The 22,523-nt window shown below is 28.1% G+C and overlaps 1 protein-coding gene and 1 long non-coding RNA gene across 2 annotated transcripts; both read right to left on the bottom strand.

The window, feature by feature from the left end:
• Positions 1 to 7,229: 7,229 nt before the first annotated feature.
• LOC107437204 (E3 SUMO-protein ligase PIAS2) lies at positions 7,230 to 11,712 on the bottom strand. Its single transcript, XM_016049126.4, has one exon. The coding sequence runs from the start codon at positions 11,567 to 11,569 to the stop codon at positions 9,629 to 9,631; it is 1,941 nt and encodes a 646-aa protein (XP_015904612.1). The 5' UTR covers positions 11,570 to 11,712; the 3' UTR covers positions 7,230 to 9,628.
• A 7,137-nt stretch (positions 11,713 to 18,849) lies between these two features.
• LOC147816264 (uncharacterized) lies at positions 18,850 to 21,770 on the bottom strand. The gene is made up of 4 exons (XR_015432403.1): positions 21,631 to 21,770; positions 20,639 to 20,784; positions 19,955 to 20,035; positions 18,850 to 19,016 (listed from the first exon to the last, which is right to left on the bottom strand). It is a non-coding gene; the product is annotated as an uncharacterized LOC147816264 (long non-coding RNA).
• Positions 21,771 to 22,523: the final 753 nt, after the last annotated feature.

Below are 22,523 nucleotides of genomic sequence, written 5' to 3'. Positions count from 1 at the left end.
CTGATTTGTTACATATTTCAATGCATGTTCATAAATTTCCTAACTTGTGTACTTAATATATGATGTTTGGTTTCAAAAGCAATTCAGTTTAATTTCAGAAGATGAAAAAAAATTTCTCTTTAGGACATCTTAACTAAAAGAAACAATGAAAAAATAGATTTTTAAAAATTAACGTCAAAGTTTCATACAGTAACTTCCCATTAAGGTGTGTCTTGGATTTTTTTTTAAACGAATCTCCATTAAACAAGAGCATGTTTTGGATATCTGCCATTACAAAATCGTAATTAATGTTAAGAGCAACGCCTAATACTCATCCTCTAATAAGTATGAATGATATCCATGATACGTTTATTAAAATCTAAGAGAGGAGGGAAGCTTTTTCTTTCATCCTAAGCAATTTTTGAGCTATTGCAGTTATATTTCCTCCAACAATCCCAATAAGAAACTTTATGAAAATGTTCATTGTATTATAAATGGCGCTTTCAAACTTATATATATATTAAAAAAAAAAGATTTTAAGAAAGAAGAAAAAAACAATTCCTACAACCTTAAGAAAATTTTGAACCATATCAGTTAGATTTTCACCTACAGTTGCAATAAGACATCTTATTAAAATGTTCGTTGCATTATGAATAGCATTGTGAATAACTTTTTTTAAAAAATAAAAAAATAGAAGCAAAAAAAAGCTTTAGAGGATTAAAAAAAAGCACATTTAATCTTTAAACATCATAAAATAGTACTCCTATTGTTATTGAAGCCCTTCTTAGTCAGAGAGTGTTAAATCCTCTTGCAGGAGATTATTGAGGAACATAACAACCACCCTTTTTGATAATATAATCATCAAATGCAATTTTTTTTTAAATGATTGCTTCTCTTCAGGTCTGAGTGCTTTTTGAAAATATTTAATTAATCGATAGCTCGACAAATGGCTTCTCACTCAAACCCTCTTATCTAATTTTACGTTCAAATAAGCCAACTTTATGCAAGGCCACTATTTTTTTTCCTTTTACAACTTTAAGTGATCGTTTTTTTACCAAATATGATAACTAAGCAACATTGCGTAGGGCTAAATCCGTTAAACAACTAATAATAAACAAGACAACGATATGTGTTTTTAACAATCGAATATATCAAATTGAACCGACAAACTAGATGATGAAACAGCCTGTACTAATAAAGGAATGTGATAAAATACGAAGCAAAAATATTTAAAATAAAAATTATAATTATCTTATCCTGAGAACAAATTAAATTTCTGTTCGTACTGATTGAAACCTTCGAAATAAATTTCCCCGCAAACAAGAATAGAATATTGAATATATAAAACAAGTGGAGATGTTAGTATGAGGTATGTAAATGAGGTCTGAAATTGAATGTATCAAAAGCAATTTAAAAATGAGATGATGAAACAGCCTGAGCTAATAACGAAATGTGTAAAATTACTGAAACAAAAAATATGCTTAAAATAAAAAACATAATTATCTTATTTAGACACCAAGCTAAATTTCTGTTAGAGAATTAATTGAAACATTCAAAATAAATTTTCCCACAAACGAGTTTCCAACAAACATTGAATATATAAAACAAGTGGAGATGTTAGTGTGAGGTGTGTAATAATAAGAGGAAATTTGAAACATTTGATACTTTAATAGCATATGACTTGCTACTGGCACTAATGCATAGTGTTCTCAAAGACAAAGTTAATGTAAGTAAGGCACAGATGCAAAAACTGATCAGCAAAGAAAAGAAAAATTTGTAAAATTAATCATTTTTTTATGTTTCTACTCAACTTCAATATGTACGTATGATTTTTCAATTTTTGAGTTTTTCGTGATTTGCAGTTCTGATTGTTACAGAGTTTTCTAACTTGCACCCTTAGTTAACAGGCTTTGCATTTGCATCTGTGCTATTCAAACAATATATTTACAGATTAAATAACGAAGACAATAACACTTAGCATTCATAACTAAAAAATTGATTTATAGTTATGAAAAATTAAAGAAAAATAAATATATTATATACATATACTATATATATATTTAAATAATAAAAATCAATATATTTTATGAACAATTCACCTCTAGGATATTTCCCGTTTGCACCAAGAGAGTAAGTACCAAAATAAGATTATTTTACTTTTGTAAAATTAAAAAAAATTATCTCTGCTACCTAGAGATTCCCTATGGAACAACATAGCAGGACTAATTTATTTCGAAGGAAAACAACCAGGTACTCTGAATTCAGTTTAAGATAGAACTTGGTAACCCTGCATGTTATACAAATAATATAAAATTTGCTGATAAAAAAAACTCTTCTGTTAAATGAAAAATTTATTAACAATTCCATCAATGGAAAGAAATGTGAAATATAAAAGCATTACTTCAATTCAATGTGAAAAGTCTCTTACCCAAATTAAAATAAAATTTCGAAAATGAATCATGGTCATAATTCAAAAATTTAAAACTGGTATGGGAATAAAAATAATCCAAGACTATATAAAAAGATAATTTCTTCACCAGAAATTTCTGCAATAAAAATTTCTTAGCCCTGATTTCGCCCCATCATTAGTCAGAAATCAAAGTCAACATTCAAATCAAAGTCAAGAATCACAGTATCATTTCTAAAGCAATGATAGCTGTCAGAAACTTACAAATCAGAAAGCACTTATTTTTACCATGATGATAACAAACATCGCTAAGATAGCACAAATATTTCACTTCAGTAATGAGACAAATAAGTTTTTTTTATGGAAAACCAAGACATAAAAGAATGAATACATCACATGGGACGTAAAAGATTAGATCACTCCTCTTACAACTCCAATTTGCCACATCATCAAACTTCCATCTTTTTCCTGAACTTAAGTCAACACCATGAAGGTGATACTTCCAAAACAATGAAGGATTGAAACAGGCTGGGAAGATAGTACATAAACTACCGAGCACCGGTTCTTACTAGAAAGATAAAAGTACCATTTTTACCAAGATCAGAAAAATCGGTATAAAAAATGTGTCAACGTTATTTTAAGCTTTGTGGAAAAATAGAAATATGTTATACCATCGCATAATCTAGTTTGCAGTTAACCTTTTTGAAAAAAACCATATTGAATCTCATTTTCAGAATGTCTCTTACAAGAAAATAGTCTACTATGAATCAATGAGTTATTTTAACTTGACAGCTATAAGAGTAAAAAAATTTGAGACAGTCTCTAAACATAAATCCTGGTGACTTAGGACATAATGTCCTAGAGGTAAATTGCTGAATGTGATTTACCTAGATTTCTTAGATATCTACTGCCTAAGAAAAATGCCATATAGTCAATGAAACACAAGATTTAAAAAATGATATTTTCAAATTATTTTTGATACCATAAAATTATAACAACTCTCATTTAAAACTAAGAAACCTGTATAAATAAAATAAACACAAAAATTAAGGTAAAATAGTGCAGTATTTAGTAAAATTATGTCAACTGAACTATAATGCAATTAAAATGCACAAATTGTTTTGTAATATAAATTTTATATGCACAATCTTATATACAATATTAGTCAAAAAATTAAGTGAATGCTAAAATAAAAATTTACAAACAAAATTACTTTAAAAAATCAACTATGAGATGTAACAAAAACATAGGCTTTTTTAATTCCCAGTAGCATTAAAAACTTACAGAGCTTACTGAATATAAATGAAAACAAAATGTGTGAAAGAACAGATGAAAACAAGGACAGCAACATAGTTTGACTTAGTTAGAGCCATAACTTTTAACATTATAATACAAATATTTAAGTACAGACAAAAATTACTTTAAATACATATCAAGATATAAAACGGATATATACAGATATTACTTAAAAACAAATTTTGTAACTTATCTGCTTTTAGTGAAAACAAACATATATTAAAATAGGCTAGAAGGGTTTCACATAACTCTTAAAATAAATAGTATTAACAAAGTTTTAAATAAAATATATTTATGATAATATATCTTCTATATGTACACATCTAATCATTTTCAAACATCGAAGAATAGACAAAGAAATTTATTTTACAGAGAGGGAATACCATACTTTTATATTAAGTTATTTTTTTATGTTTGAACAATTAAAACATTACAAAAAAAAAAGCATAGCATTTATTTCTAGGTATAGGTAACTTTCAAAATTTTCTTCTTAATTAAAACACTGAAATAATTTCAAGTATAATTTAAGATTTATAAAAACTTAAAAAAACTGTATCCCTTTAATTTTTTTTCCCTCTAGCTGTTGCCATACAGAAATACCTTGATTTCAATTTTAACTATTTTCAAGAGATGCATAGTATCGTCAAAGTGATGAATTTTAACAACATTTTAAAATCTGTCTGGCAATTACAAAATCATACTAACCATTATAAGTAGGAGCTCATGACATTTCAGCATAATATACAGCATAAATGTTACAAATATTTCCATTTTTGTTGTCAGATAAGATAAACTCATCCCAATGCTCCGTTTAGTGCTGTACTACTATGTCACGTACCTCTCCAGCATTAATTTGAGTATATAATATATAAATATAATATTGTGCAAAAAGTAAGCTCCATCACCAATAATTTATATGATAGTTTGTAGTACCATTGCACAATTTATGTTTAAAATTTCTACAGCCATTTTAGAAAGGATAAACAAAAATATCTCAATAAATACTTCGCTTTTATATCCATAAAAATACAAAAAAAAAATTTTTTAAATACTTAGCCATTCTGTAACTACTTAAATTTTTACTGAAGATAATTTAACAAAATGAATAATAACTATAGTGCTGCAAAAAAATAGAGAAATACTAGAGTTGATGGTGCAACATAAGAGAAATGTATATATAGATAAATAAATAAATAAACAAATATAAAATGACAGCAAACCTTTTAAAATATATATATATGAATCTCATTCCACGATAAATACAGGAGAATAAAAATATTGCTTATTTACTGACAAAATTATTTCATTAAATTTAGCAAAAAAATGGAAACTAACTGAAAACAAATATGTAGTACTAAAACTTAAATCAATCCAAATTTAAAAATAATACACGAGTAATTCTAGTCATTATTTGGTAAATATCATAGAGCTGAAAAATAGTAACATGTAACCAAACGCAAATCATACAAGACATATTGTAAGCAACATTTTATAGGATAGAATCATGCAGAACAGACAAGTTATTTAGTACAGTGTAACCTGGGTTAAACGGACACTTTTGGGACCGAAGAGATGGTCTTCTTCCGAGAGTTGTCCATTCACGGGAAGAGTACACTAATGAAGTTTAAAACCATAAAATGTTTTTGAAATGATTGCAATGATGAAGAAATAATTAAATAATCTACAATGATATTTATTTAAATTTTAAAAAATACTTTTATCAATACAACAAGAACATATGAAAAATTTTGATATTTACATAATTTTAGATGTAGCTACAGAGAAATAAGTATGTTTCTCCTATTTGCACAGGCATTCAAGTTAGTCATATGATAGCAAATAAGCGCTTTCAGCTCTACATCACTTCCACAGATAGTTTAAATATTAGATTTACATTTTCTCTAACACCTCCCTATTACTTGATAAGAAATGTGGTAACACCTCCTTGAAAGTAACTATCCCAGGATTCACAGAAAATAAGAAAGGAGCAATGCATACCTGTAGGCAGGAGGTCTTATGGATCTGTTATATTCACAATTGTAAAATGTAAAATGTCTGAATAAATGTTTCATTTAAATGAGCACCTGAATGACTAGATTTCTGTTCTTCTCTTTTACCCAGCTGAGTTAAATAGTCTCCAAATTGATTAGAAGCAGAAAGGGGAATTGGGGGGGAAGGAATTGAGAGCATTTAGGGCATATCAGCTTGTGGGGTCTCATAACCAGTATCCTCCAGATGAAAAGATGCCACTGTCCGAAATTTTTTACATGAGCAGTATCATTTTCCCTCCTTTCTTTTTTTCCCTTGCAATGATAAAGGAAGGTGATAGGAGAATGATTGATTCTTTAGTAGTGAAATAGCTTAACAATACTTCAAGTTGTGGATTAGGCATAAAAATTTATATGCTTTAAAAATCATGGAAAGTAGCATTTTTTTTTTCTTTGAATTTTAAGCAGAAATAGTTTTTTTTTTTTTTTCAAATTTAGAAAAATTTATGTTCAGTTTGAAGATAGAAAATAATGCTCCATGGTAGAAATGTCTGCCCACCACAATGACTGACAGTGTCCACTTTGCGGGGGAAAGTACATACGGGTTTATTCACAGAAGACTCACAAAGAATTAAAAATATGTCCGTAATGAGAGGCGACTGTTTCGTAGAAGTGTCCATAACCTGAGGTTTTGTTGTATACAGATATTCTGATACTCTTTTGCTGATATAATTACAATCTGTAACTTATCAGCTTACAAATAAACAAAGAAATTCCCAGTGTCCGGAATTATTATCTACCTAATAAATACTTAGTACACCCCAATTATAGAGAACAACTTACAGAAAATTATACAACATAATTTTCGCACCAATCTAAACCAATATATAACAATTTGTATACAAAAGTATTTAACATTATAATTTTAATCAAATTAAAATACAAATTGCAAAACAAAAAAATAATGTACTTGAATTACTAATTAAAGTACAATTCAGCTAGCTAGTTCATAAAACAAAAATATTATATTCATAATTAACTCATTAATATGTATAATTAATAATCACGAAACTGTACTTAACAGGCTTGAGAGAGGGAAAAGAACAAAAAGGCTGAAAATAAATATCAACTCCAATCATGAAAAGCTAAAAAAAACGTGTGAAACTATTTGGTACAAAAAAATAATAAAAACATTTAAATTATTTACATACTTATTTACTATCTCATGCTTAACTTAATACCCTAGTCCTCATTTACATGAGGTCTGTCATCAGGTGTAAAACGACACAACAGGATTGAAAACCTGACTTTTCACCTCCAATTCTCCTAACCTACATTCAGGCAAAAACAACTTCCAGTCAGGCCGGAATTCAGGCGTATGATGATTTTCTCGGTTCATCAAAGGTAATTTTTCACAGGCATTTTTAACATCAAGAATGGTGTAAGTTTGAGAAGCCTTCTTTCAGGCTTGTGTTGTCCATTACAAGACCTTTTTCAGCCATCGAGTAAATATGGTGTTAGCCTTAAATCTGCAAACTGATGAGAAACACACCTATATAATAGTAAATACTTTTTAATGATACAGCAATTTTGTTAAGTTACAGTACTGAACTTATTTAATAGAATTTATCTTACTGTACTCGGCAAGGAGCTAATATACACAGACAACACAAAAAATATATAATTTTACATAATAAAAACACTTTACAATAAAAAACTAAAATAGGTATTTTGTGTAAAAAATTATTTTAATTTAATTTCTTAGCATTAAATACAGTTTTACAGTATATTAATTCAAAAAAATGATAAAATTCAAATATCTGTAAATAAAGAGAAAAATAATTAATTTAAGCATCCAAAATCAATATAAACGTGAGCTCTATGATGATTTTTACAAAAATGGATAAAAGTACAAGGCTTTATGACACATCAACAAAGAAAAAAAAGTTTTAAATGATTGTGATACAAAATAAACATTTAGAGTTAATGAAAACTTTTTAACACTCATCAAATGAATAACAAAATCAGAAAACTATTTTCACATGAAAATTCCTTTCTAATAAAATCTATTCATATATAGTGTGAAAGAAAAGAATTCCAGTACTTCAGGAAAACATTTAGAAAACATCAAACTTATTATAAATTAAAGGCTACATTTATACAAGCAAATTCAAAAAATATAAATTGAAAATTACTTTATTCACAGTTTACAGGAGCACCTGCATCATCATTAGTGTTCCATCAAAGTGAATTATAATCTTTAAAATGCCAGTCAACTTTCATACAATACTTGAAATGTCAGAAGCCGGATTTGCTACTTAACCAATACTAAGTAATCATACAGAAAGAACAGAATTATAACTTCTCTAATCTGAATTTTAGAAAAGTCCAAATAAAAATGTTTTCAAAATCAAAAGAATTTTAAATATTCCTCATGTAATTACTTGGTTTAAATATATATATAGTTTTAAGTAAGTGAGGATCAAGCAAAATTCAATAAAAAGTAGAATTTCGCACAATTTCCTTCAGAACTGTTGTCCAAATAAATAATTCGAAAATCATACATATCTAATCAGCAGGGGAAAAAACATGGAATTCTGCCACTATCTAATTCTGAAAATATTATCATTAAAATAAGTCATTTACAATTCACGCAAATATGAATTATGATAAAACTATCATGAAAGGTGCTAATCTATTAATTATGTATTTTAATTTGTCTGTAACGTGAATAAGTCTTACAATATGATAGAATGAGATCATTTCTATTCGTATATCAAATATAACATTGGAATAACATGCAAATGTATGACATATAACATTGGAAAAACATGCAAATGCATTTTTATTCTTGTCACATCAGAAAAATTTAAAAAAAGAAATAAATTTTTGAAATTCTGATTTAATACAAGATGATTCGAAGGCACAGCTTTGAGGCAGATGAAAAATCGAACATACATCTATAACAACAAAGATCTCAGATAATTCGAACTGGCGAATATCCTTACTAGTTAATTTGGATTAATAAGTATATACTTGAATTTCAATTGTTCTTTAAATGAAAGTAATAAGACATTAAAAATATATACACTTAGTCTTCATAATAAAAAAAAATACTCTTATACAAAATTGTTCCTTGTCTCGAATGTTCATAATATAAAGACAATAAATACTTAGATTTACATGAAATACTTAAGGAAGGAATATTAACATTATACAATTGATCCTATAAAAAAATGAATAATAAATTTCAGCAAATGTTATTTAAGTATTTAAAAAAATTCTAAAAGCAAACCTAGAATGGGCTGACAAATACGGATATGTTTAGAACAGCAAGTTAAAAAAAAAAAATTTCCACCTTACAGGTGGTAAACAGGTTTGCATCATGCATATATACTTAAGAATGAAATTGTTACACAAAAATATAAAACAGTCTGTTTGAAACTGCATCTTAAAGAACTGAACAATAAAAGCACCTCAATTGAATTTATATTTGCAACACAACTATTTACGCATCAGTTTGTCAAAAAAATTTAGTCTAATAATCAGCTTGAAGAGAAATTTAACACGCTGATTATAATAATTAACAAAGATAATTTAAACTTTTGTCAATTAAAAGTTGTTTACAACATTAATTTGCTAAATAAACTATCCATTAGTAAAATATTTATATTAATTTAGCACAAAATAAATTAACTAATAAGTTATTAGCTTAATTTTGACAATAATCACTATATATTTATAGATATAATTCTGCCCCTTGGCCACGGAGAATACTTAAAAGCCGGTGAAATTTGATCTTAACAAAATATGTTGCTGTTCTGTTAATAATTAATTATTGGAATAAGAAGGAAAATTGAAATATAGTATATACACGAATAAGTAATAAAGTATTAAAGATCAGCACAAAAACACTTCCACATATCAATATAAAAAGCTATAATAAATGACTTTTTTTTTAGTCATCGTCATCATCGTCAAGATCAATAATTTCTGGTTCATCGTTATCAGTTATATCACTATAATGATTATCAAGTGAATCATCTGGATTCCTTATAAGGGAATAAAAGTCAAAATCTAATTGTCCAGAAGTAGAAACACCATCTCCTGTTATGGATTTCACAGCATTTTTCGTCTCTTGGAATGCAGAACTCGTAGTCGACACAGATGGCAGTGGAACAGTGTCCACAGCCGTTGATGGACCAGAATAGGTAATAGGAGGAAGGTTACTTATACAATCAATATCAACATCTATATCTAAAGTAACAGGTTCACGCTTTTCAACTGGAACGAATGACGGTAGTTCCGTTTTGGATGTAGAAGGTTTGAAAGGATCACATTCTTTTGCTCCAGTTCCTGTTGATGCAAATGGTCCATTATTGGAAGAAGATTCTATGATGATTGGCGAATCAGGATCAGACTGAATTCTGGGAGTTTTTGACTGAGGGGTTATTAAAGGCCATGAATCTTCAGTGTCACTATCAGAATCCAAATCAATAACTTCAATGGGTCGTTTTGGTTTAGGAGCACTAGAACTACTTGCCTTAGGAGTTGCATCAATAGTTTCACTGATTGGGGGAGTTTTCTTTACTATTGGCATAACAGGAGTCCAAGAACCATTTTCATGAAACTGTACTTCATTGCATTCTTCAGGGGCTCTGGATATAATATCCAGAAAAAGCCCATCTATGGCTAAATCTTTAAAATTTGCCGGTTTATCACAAACTGGACAAATCCACTTTGGCTTTTTCTCATTCATTTGCAAATAGAGAGTTGCGTCAAAACATTGCAAATGGGCACAAGTAAGGGCCCGGCATGGAAGCCGCATCTTAATTTTGCCCAGAGGGCACATCAAAGAGCCCCTCAAACTCATTGTAGCAATTTCGGAGTCTCGATCCTGGCACAACTTCTCTTTTATCAAAGCAGTTGTGTGATCTGGATTACGCACTCCATTATCTTTTAAACGTTTGATTAGAGTTGTTGAAGATAATCTTTGAACTAAATTAATTGCAAACACATTGGGTTTGCCATTGCTTGCTGCCCAAGAAATGTTAATTATGTTATTTTCAGTATCAGATCTCTTAATTAACGTAGTAATATCAATTGGCCTCTTTGGTCGTTTTGGTTCAACTCCGGGTCTATTAGTTGGAATAGGAGTAGGCAATGTAACTAATCTATTATTAACTCGGACACATATACTTGGCGGAATTTCATCATCCTGTTCAGAGGTTACATCTAAAGCACACATGCGCATTTGAACTTGAACATCAGGATTTCGATCTAGCTGGCTGAGCTGTATAGGAGTAAAACAGAACGAATATTCTCTTTCTCGATATTTTTCATGGTGTAAAACAATCAAACTAGTTGGTCTGATGAGATTAGCTAATATATCATAAAATGGTAATTCTTTGAATTTCAAGTCTGGACTTAGAGGATACTGATTGTACATATCCATGGCTCCACTAAGATTTGGAGGTAAGATTTTTGAAGGAGGCATCATGTCGGCCATGGGTGTAAGCATAGGTCCACGGCCTGACATAGGATTACGGTTTGAAATCATACCACTGCGACTAGACATAGACCGATTGTTCATAGGATAAGTAGATTGATGTCGAGAAACATAACTTGGAGCAGAAGACTCATTTACAGTGCCTAATGGGTGTATATCTAAGTCCGTATGTCCTCGAGGAGTGGAAAATTTATAAGCATGAATTTCTCTAATTTTAGCTAAAATTGATTCAGAACGCAGTTTAAGCAATTCAAGAGCTCGCTGTTGCAATTCATTCTTCTTTCCCATTTTATTTCGTCCAGCAAAATGTAAGAGAGTTTGTAGGTCTGAAACTCTTAGTGAACGGATCATTTTATCGTAATCCGCAAGAGTAAGCGAAGCCATAGCCATTTTAATTGCTAATCAAAATTCAACGAAATATTTACAAAAACTTACAATACTACCCTCATTTTAAAGATAGTAGATAATATGCGTTTAAAACACATAACTTATTGTTTTCCAAAAATCCAAAGCAAACAAACACACTAGACAACAGACAGTAGTGACGTAGATATTCGCCTAAGATTAGAAGGAAGTGAAGGTCCTATCTTCCCGGTGGCAACAAAATTCAAAGAACTTACCCTCTTTCAGGTTTACCTTAGTCGAGTAGTTTATCTCACTATTGGCGCATCTCTAAAGAGCGCAAAAATTTGAAATTTCTTGTCCTGTCTATGATTGGACAGATTTATTACTGTCTGTAAGGCTTTAGAACGCCTTACGTCAAAGTATCTTGCATACGTGACAGTCATTAACAATGTATTTCTTAACTTGGAAATAGATTCGTAGTTGCATAAAGATATTATTTAGTCTTACTCAAGTCATTTTATTATGATATTGAACACAAAAAGATTATATTACTTCACCATTTATGTCTTTAGTAATCACATTAAAAGGTGAATTTTATTAAACATGATTTTAACATAACATTCATATCGCTTGATTGATTGTTATCGTTAAAAAAATTTGAAAATAATCTTAAAATAAATTTAGACTATCATTTAACAAACATTAAAGATGTTCGCTAATTAAGCTCTTAGAAAAACAGTTGTTTATTTAAAAAAAAGGGGGATAATATTTATTTCCAGGAAATATTTGCTAGACAATAGCATTAATGTTTCATTATACTATAAAATTTAACGTCAAGAGTAAAAATCTGAAACACATTATAAATTAATGAAAATTTTTAAAAATAAAAAGTGAAGGGAATAAAAACAAAACATAATTTTTAAGAGATTTAACTCTGTAAAATGCTGTAGGCAAGAAACTTGATTGCCAATATATTTCCAAAGATTTAAAATCCTAATTCATTTAATTAATCCGCTAACCGGGGAAGAATTTCGTGGTTTTCCTCTCCATGTGAGGCAAATGGGGGGATAGTAGGCTGCTCAACAATGGTAATAAAATAAAATAGAACCTATGTTTAAATTATATAATTATTTGTATTTAAAATATATTAATTTAATTTCAATTTTGTCTATTTGATTATATAAAAAACTGCAGAGCATAAAAAGCTATAATTAATTCATAGTCCATTTTTTTAAAGAGGCCTTTTGTTTCTATTATTTATATATCAAATGTTTATTTTTATAAGCATTATTTATTTTGTAAACAAGAGAATTTTTTTTTAATTTTGTAGTAAATTTTGCATTTATTCTTTTGACAGCAAAAATTTTATTAATTCGTAGTTTAATTACATTTATGCAATTCCCTTTTATTTGCGCAGATAGGAAATGTGCAACTTTCTTGAGAACTTAATTTTTTTTCATTATGTTTGATTAAGACAATAAAGTTTAACTTGTTTTTTTATTAAGGTTGGTTGGGATAAACTCCCAAAAACTCCATGTCTTTAAAAGGCTTAAAAAGGTTTTATATATCTTCAGATTTTTTAGCATTTTCTTTAGTGTTGTGATAAACAGTGAAACCGAAGGAGGTAATTTCAAATCCGTGAAAAATTACTTTACTTGAAAAAAAATGAAAAGTTTAGGAACTTATTAATATTAATTTAAAAATTCAAAACTTACATTCCCTTTTTTTTTCCTTCGTAATTGCACACACAAACAATAAAATCCTAAATCAATGAATTTAACTACAATATAAGACTTATAAATTTATGGAACTGCTAGTAGGAACCTACCAGCTCCATTAATCATGCTTACGTAAGATTTTTTTTACATTTATCAAAAAAAACGAATATTTTTTATGCTTAAACAATTAAAGAGGAACAAGATTTGAGCGTTATTTAATATTTTAAAATATGAAAGAAATCAAAACTTGCTTCTGCTTTCGAAACGCAAAAGCGAAATTTATATATTTACATGAAAAAATTATATCTTTAGTAACAAAAAAAATTAACAATTTTAACTATTAATTATCTAATAATTAAAATTTCAAAGTATAACTTCATAAGTACGCGTGTCGTGTGCAAATTAAATGAATAACTGCTTTAATTTCTTGTTTTATGTGTTTTAATTTACATTTTTTTTCTTGCTTAAACAATAAGTGCTGCACTACTATTTTACTCAGATTTTCTTATACGTATTTTTGTTGGAGTAGAAAGTTTAAAATTGAAGGACTTGTTTTTTAGGACAACATTAACGTAAATAACGGCCACATCAGGGCGACTAAGCATAAGTAGTGATTTAAAAATAGTCTGGCAGTTAAAAAATTGAACTTTATGCATAAGAAATGCAATTGTAAATTCGATAGTAACTTTTCCTTCGAAAATGTATCCCATTTTATTATTTTTATTTAAAAAAAAGTTGAAATTGTTAAGAATATTTTATAATATTGCGAAATTTGGTTTATTTCAAATTTAACATTTTTCTTTTTTCGAAATCATCCTTGTAAATTTTACCATACTTTACTTTAAGAAATACTTGAAAAGAAATGCCTTACATTACCAATATGAAGTTTTTTTTAATCATTTAAAACTTTCAAATTCTGAAAAAATGGCCTTTGTTAAAAATGTTACAATCAGTCACTGGAGTGAAATTTCCGAAATTCGCCATATATCCTAGCAGAGCAATATCCTAGAGGGATGAATACAGCATTTTCCAAAAGTAATATTTTAACTTTAAACTGCTCTTTAGTATGATTTTCAAAGACCTACCTAACAAATTACCAAAAATTTCACTAGATATCATTAAAAAATGTAGACATTTTTTATTTCTCACTTAGAGACTGTATTTTGTTTTTAAAAAAATCAAAAAGGTTTTCTCTAGCAATTTGGAACCATACTTAACAGTTATTTTGACGAAGAAATAAACTAATCTTGTATTTCTTTACGAAATATTAAAAAGTAGTCTTACCTTGAAAATTTGTTGTAAGTCACTACAACTTAATTCAGGGTTCCCACTTTTTTAACAAAGCAAAATTCAAGAACTCTTAAGAACTTTTTTCTGAAAAAAATTAAGTATTTGTTTTGAAAACTAAGGGCATTAAATATAGTATAATAATTGTTCATCCTAAAATTTACATATGCCCCCAGTGACAGTGCCAATTTATGCATTTTTTTTAAAAAATAAATAAATAATAAGAGAGCAATTTCATTATAATTTAAGTGCTGATACAATTGTATTCATTACCAGGAAAATTTCGCGAACCCGAGCTTGGTTTGTTTGAGTGGGCCCACTTAAAGAAACTCACTTCTTACCAAGGTGGTGTTTTTTCATAATTTATTGAACGAGATCATTAGGTTTTGCTTGAAAAGCATAATAATTGTCCTTAGAACAGTACTTTTTTAATAATTAAAGAAAAATTAACTTGATGCATAAATTGGTATTTATTCAACTCATTTTAAGAACATACTAATGTGCCGTTAATTATAATGGGAAAATAAAGTGACTGTCCTTAATAAAACAACGAGGATTCTTAAACCTGGCGAATATTTTTTTATTTATATAAAATAATAATTGTAATTGTTAATAAAATTTCCATTACAAGTGAACTTTTAATATAATTAATATTGCATTTGTTTAAATATATTTAGACTTATTACAGTGATTTAAATTAAAATAAACTACTTCATTTATAAAAAAATATCTATTTTTATGAAGTGAAATTATTATGTAAATTAGGGGTGTGGAACAAGCGGCTCGACAAACTTTAATGTGCGACTTGCTCTAGCAACTTGAACAAAATAAAAAGATTAATGCAATTTTTTTCTTTTTCTTTGAAAAAAAAAAATCGAAAATTTATAATTGCGCATTTAGGTTTTTGACGCACCCAATCTCTCTCAATGTAGTTTTTCGATTGCTTTTTTCCGTTGGTTAATGCTACGAATTTGCGCATAGTTTTCAAAATATCAATATTTTTAATACGACTATATATCATTTTGAATTTTGTTTATCACTTTTGACCCTCTTCGTGTATGCCGATTTTATGATAAATCCAATAACTTTTCGCTAGGTACTACGCTTTTCCCCGTGATTTAAAAAATCCTGACATGTATAGTTTCACGGAACACGAGTTATGAATCACGATTTAAAATAATAATTTTTCATGTGTTCTAATTGCGCCGATTTTGACATAAATATAAGAGGTTAAATGTTCTTTTCTTCTTCCTTTTTCGGCAGCTATTGATGAATTGTGATTTTGAATATCCCGATATTTTAACACATATTAGAACTCATGAAATTCGATTCTATTATTTTTTTTGGTAATTTAAAAAGTATTTACGTATTTTAGCAAAATCGACACCTTCCCAAAGAGAATAATAATAATAAATAAAAACGAGTTGTATAAATTTATATTGAACGCGAATCCCTTTTGCAGGAGAACATTTCAATACACGTGCACAATTCTATAGTATCACGAACTTGTGCATGTTCAATAACACATATCCAACCTATTCTTTTTCATGATCGCATGATTTAAAAATCACATGTTGTGATTCGTGTGTTTTTAAAATCATAAGTTTTGATTCTTCTCGTAAATAAGTCACACATCGTGATTCGTATTCTGGAGTTTAAAAAATTATACGCTGTGAATCTTCTTCTCGCAATTTAAAAATCACACATCTCGATTTGTATTCACGCTATTTAAATATCACACATAACAATTCGTGAAGTGTTTTAAAAATCACACATCGCTCTTCGTATTCTCGCGATTTAAAAATTAGGAAAGGAAGATCACCATGTGAGACAAATTCCCAACACTGAATAAGTTATTTGCCCTAAGTTTAAAACTGATCACAAGATTAGTTTCTGCAGAAAGACTTGTTTTCCAGAATGAATTGGGCATGTTCTAGAGATTGTGGAACAATTTTCAAACAAAATTATTAAATTTTCATTTAACAGCCCGAAAAAGCTATCAGATGATCAAGTAGATAAAATTATCACAATATTTGCAAATTGCAGGTTAACCCGTAAGAAATTTTTTAAGCCATGTGCTACTTAGATGGACCATCTTGTATCATTTATGATCATATGCTGGGAAATTTGTATATCCTTAAATTTTAACAGTAAAAAAGTGTAATCAAGATGAGTAGAGTAATGTAAATTTTAATTAGTTGTTAATATATATGTGTATTAATTGTAAGTAGTGTCATGTTAAAAAGTATTGGTCATAAAGAGTTGTAAACAAGTATCTTAATAGTTTTTTATTATTAAGGTAAATAATTCCTTCAAAATTAATGGTTTATTTTCTTTTCTCTTATAATTTATTTAAAATGTTTTAAAGTTGGAGTATATTGTCTACTAAATGTTGAATCTTATTTCGCCCTGCAAAGGTTTTGCTTTAATTAAACTTACATTTAATTTATCAACTAGAATATTTAATTTTTTTAAAATTTAATTGTATGAATTTTTAATGTTAAATTTATCGTTAAATGAACTTCAGTATTTTGTAATGTGACAAAAAAAAACATGAATTTCCTCATTATTTTGCAATTTATCTAAATTTTTTCCCTAAGTAATCAGTTTTTAATTTTAAACACTTAAAGATATTTAATTTCATGCAAACATATTACATGGTTAACATGTCGTTCTAAATGCTTGTCATGCGGCCTTTCAATGGTCAATCTGCTGTGAATGTGGCCCTTCACTCAAAAAGGCTGTGCATCCCTATGCAAATTATTATGCAATTTTTTTCACATCTTCAAAAAAAGAATTTTTCCCCCGTCGTCTATTTATAAAATGAATTATAGAAACATTTTATAGGATTAAAATACAATTAAGCTTGAGAGGATTTATAATTTTCGAACAAAGATATTTCATATATTAGTTCTCAATGTTACATATAAATAAAATGGTCTAAAACAATTTTTCATGGTCAGAAAATTGTTAAGGTTCCTTAATTAAAATATAAATTTAATTTTTCATAATTCTCTACTATTGTTATGATTCAGTTCATTAAAAGTAGTAAGCGATTTAAATATTTTGAAATTATTACTAAATGGCAAATATGTTACATTAATTTTTATAATTAGCTATATATAAAATTATTTCCAGCCAAAACTGTAATTAGGAATTAATTTCACATATTACTAAATAATTTGGCAAAAAACATTTATCTTTTGCTTAGGTACAATGGTGCACCCTAAGCAAAGGGTTAACTAATTTTAAAGCAGCCATTTTCCATAAGGGGTTCCATTTTAAGCAAAAGAAAGAATTTATAAAAAAAAAACAACAATACATTCATGAAAGGACATCTCTTCTTGTCTCTCTAAAATGTTCTTCTCTTGATGCATGGTCTCATTCCAGGAGGCAAAAAAAAAAAAAAACGAATCATTGTTTCTAATATTTTTGTAAGACTAAAAATTTTTTTTAGCTTCAATAATTAAAATGAGATTATTGCATAAAATTGTTTTTCATTTTTATTAGTGCTTATTTAATTTTGATTTATTATATTTGAACAGTTTCGTATACTGGAGATTCGATGGCCATTTGAATAAAAAAAATGGAATAAATTTGAATATGAGCTTCTAACAACTCATTTATGCCAAGAAAACATATTACAGGGGAAAACCTATAGAATTAATTTCCCAACTGTGCGTAGTGTTTAAAATATTATTTTCAGCAATGGACATATGTTTCAATAACTATTTGCAAAAAAAAAAAAAATAGAACCCTAAAACAAGATTTTACAGGCCTGCACATTAGTTTAATAACAACCCTTTAATTACTAAGGCAACATAATCTTCAGAGTGCTATTTCTAGAAATATTTAAGACAAAAATGTTTGGTAATTTTGTTTAAATTTAATTAGTTTAATACTTTTGTATAAATGCAACAACATTGAGCAAGTCAGCGTCATTACAATTAAAGTTTTGTTGCACACAGTGATTAGTAAAGCGTTAGTTAGGTAATGAAAACGTGGCATCTTTTTTTAAACATTACTTAAAACTGTCTATTAAGTTAAGAATCAATTTGATATTTGAAATTTTAAATACATAATTTATGAACATAAATAGTTTTTATACTTAGAATTCTGTAAAATGATGCGTAAAGTTTCAATGAGATAGAATCTTAACTAAACATTCTTTCTTTGAAAAAATAAAAATAAAATTGTAAAAACTATACAACTTGCAAAAAATAGTAGGTGCTGCTTACGGGATATATTATTAAAAGGTACATTAACTCTGTAGTGTGAGAATTGGAAATTTATTAAAAAACATGCATATAAACACAGTAATTGTTGAACAAAAACCAAACACAATAGTTTTATTATATACATGACATACAAATACATTCTAAAAACACTGTTGCCCTTCAAAAGGTAACACTGAAGTTTTAAACATGCTCCTCTTTCAGAAATTAACCGCATTTGAATATACAGCTGATTGAACAAACTTTCATCACCTAGGACAGACAAGATGCTTAATAATGACAGGCTGCTCCAACTTTTCATCACTAGGCTAAGTAAATACTCGTAAATTTGGCTTCTGAGGCTCTCCTCAGAATAATGAAAAGAACAAACCTGAAATTCAACTTTTAAAACATGCATGATTACAACCACTTTCCACATCACCTAAGAGCAGGGCTGTGCACTCTTTATGCTTTTTTGAAGTGAAACTTTCAAAATATTTATCTTCATTTCACTTTTGAAATTTTCTAAAATGAAAAACTTTTAGCACTGTATATATAAGCGAAGACAGCCCTGTTCAAGAGGTACGGTTGCACAGATGCGTTGACCCCTTTTATTAGGTTGTTCCAAAAACATATTTAAAAACTGATTATTATACTTAAAATACTAAACACTCTATAATTATGCAAATTTCTTTTTTACTTGAAATGATTTAATATCTAAAAAAAAAAAAAAAAACCAACCTTTAAAACAACATTGCATAGGGTTTAAAATTCTTATAATCCATTATTATAAATAGAAAACCAGGAACAAGTAATAAGTACACTATAATCATTATGGAACAACCTAACAGCATATAGCAAGGCGGGTTCCCCAAGAGGCATATATTCCTTTTGTGTCATGACCATTTAATACTTATTCTCACTTAAATCTTTGAATTCCTTTACCCTTAACTTGAAGAGAAGAAACGTTTAAATTTTATAGATATTTTAGGCCTTACATTACTTTGTGTTATAAAATTCTTAAACAAGAATGGCACAGTCGCTCAAATTTATCAAAAAAGGTAAAGAATGTTATGGATTTTTATAAAATCTTTAGGCACTCATTGTTGGTAAAAATGGTCATGACACTATACAATAGAACACCATTTATAAATCTCCAAAAAATAAAAATTAAAAGGCAAAAACATGAATGAACATTTTTTATACTATACCCTTCTAGGATTGCTCAACAAAATTTCCTAATCTATCATACTGTTATATTGGCTCTACCATTCACAAGCAATCGATAGAAACTGAAATTAAAGTTATCAAGATTATTTATTTATAAAATACTTAAAATGATTATGAAAAACAGCTTCTACTACAGTGGTTTTAAATCTTTATCAAAATAGTGGGAAAAACAAATAACAATATATTTATTTTGAAATCAATGTAACAAATAAAAGTATATTTTATTTTGAAATCATAAAATTAGAGGAATGAAATTTTGATTCATTAACAATCACAAATCAGAAATTTGTGTTTGGCAGTTTAATGCACATTCCTGGAGTTTTGGGATAAATATAAAAGCTGAAAATTAAATAAATAGAGAGAAATATGCTTTTCATTGAAACGGAAGCTAGAAAAAGCATAAACATTGAAAAGATTGATGAATCACATTCTTTCTTAACAAATTCAGCTATTCTATTTTTTTATTTTGAAAAGCGTAACAGAAAATGTATATATTTCAGGAACCTTCTCATAATTTATTCAAGATATAACAACTAAAAAATATAAAAAAATTTTATTCATAGAAAACCCTTTTCTTTTTAAACATAACCACCGAGTTCTATTAAAAGGTAAAGGCACAGTTTCAGTCTATCAATAAATAGATGTGAATTAGACGGGGTACTTACCAATACGCAGAACAACCACATCAAATCCACTAAACTCCTTTAAACATTTAATTTTAAATCCTGGAAAGTTTGCGACCTAGAATTACATCAGGAAGATGGGGTTTCTAATATTTCAACATTGAATCCCTGATTACATAAGCCTTCATCTAAATGAAAATTTAGATAAAAAAAAATTATATATTAGAAGAAATACTCATAACATGCTTAAACACATACTAGATCACAGAGTGTTACCTAATTAAATTCTTTTAGTTTATTTGTATTTCTTTTTCATACATTAAAATTATTTAAATGTAGTTAATCATAAATCATATTTTTGATTTTAACAAATGAAACAAAATTATGAACTAAAATTACACCTTAATATGATTGAAATATGTATACAATAGTACAGGTATTATACAGTACTGAGTTATAAATTACACCACGACTTTTAATAGCTCAGATCACATGTTTTTTGTAAGCAAATGCATGCCCGCCACCTAAACACATTTTGCTATAACAGTCTAAATTATGATATCCGAAGATGCAACACAGAAGATTTATGTACCATAATATATTGCAGAAATGTAGTCATACATTATTTACTGAACTCTTACATTTATAGAAAAAATACATAATATTAACAAACAAGAGATTACAATATTTAACACTAATAAAGGTAACACGTGATAAAATAAATAGATGAATAGTATAGAATAGAGTATTTAAAATCCAAAACAATAAATGAAACTTTTGAAAATAATAAAACCCTACAACATACCATAACAGCAGATCTGATTACATGCTTGCGGAATTGAATATAATCACGGTTTCTTTATATTAGCTATACGTTTATTCAACATTTACACATTCATAGGGAGAAAAAAAACACTTAACTATATCAATAATCGAGCGATTATAATATTTCTAAATATAAGATTTAACACGTGATGTAATAACATACAACATAAAAATTGAATATTTTTTAAATTCAAAACTAATAAACTTACCATAAGAGATTATCCAAGTCTTAAAATCAAGTATTAATTACTAAAATTAATAAAATCAATGTATATCAATAGCAAATCTAACACACGTGCTACAATGACTACGAATATGGAGCCAAAGCACAAAGCAGGGAAAAAGCACTGACTGGCGACTAAAACAGCAAATAATGTAGCCACGAGAATTAAAATAGTAACCTTTTAATCGTTGCCACCACATAAAACAGACCTTCACTTCCTTTTAATCTTAGGCGAAAATCTACAAAAATCCAACAGACAGAATTTGAGTACTTGGATGAATTGCCAACAAATGAAATATAAATATTTTATTAATGCATCTCTTAAAAATGATGTCAAAGAAATTAAAGGTATAATTTTGCTATAAAGTTAGATGTGAAAAATGCAACTGAGATTATCCAAAAATATTTTTTGTTTTACAAATGCCACCCAAGAGATACATTATACACAAGGGCTCCCATCAATGCGCCCACTTAAAGCTTGGGGGGAATTTTTACACTAAATAAAACGAATAGTTTGGGAGGGGGAATTCAGAATTTGCCGAAGAATGCGCCCAAGAGCTTGGGGAGGATGGGGGCCACTTATACAAGACAAACCATTCAAGCCAAAATACTTTCGAAAAGCTACGAGTCATTACTATACTCCATTCGTGGCTCCATTAGTTGGTGCAGTCCTAATTTTAGAGGAATTTTTCTCTTCTTAACACGGTAATGAAGAGCCTCGCACTCTTTAATTTTTTTAATTTAAATAATAAGTAAATAATATTCAAGATGATTGTTATTATTTTTTTACTATTGCCTAATTTGAAATAAAAATCTTGCAACCATATCAAAAACTAATGTGGATTAAAGTGAAGGCAAAAACAATTCTGTTACTGTAAA

The sequence above is a fragment of the Parasteatoda tepidariorum genome, chromosome 1 (genome assembly GCF_982258835.1).
Source record: "Parasteatoda tepidariorum strain Cologne lab strain chromosome 1, Ptep-v5.0, whole genome shotgun sequence".
Taxonomy (NCBI): domain Eukaryota; kingdom Metazoa; phylum Arthropoda; class Arachnida; order Araneae; family Theridiidae; genus Parasteatoda; species Parasteatoda tepidariorum.
The sequence above is the reverse complement of the archived record's forward strand: the minus strand, read 5'-3'. Positions and strand labels throughout refer to the sequence as shown.

Coding starts and splice junctions, on each gene's coding strand:
- LOC107437204 (XM_016049126.4), bottom strand. CDS start 11,569: ATGGCTATGGCTTCGCTTACTCTTGCGGATTACGATAAAATGATCCGT.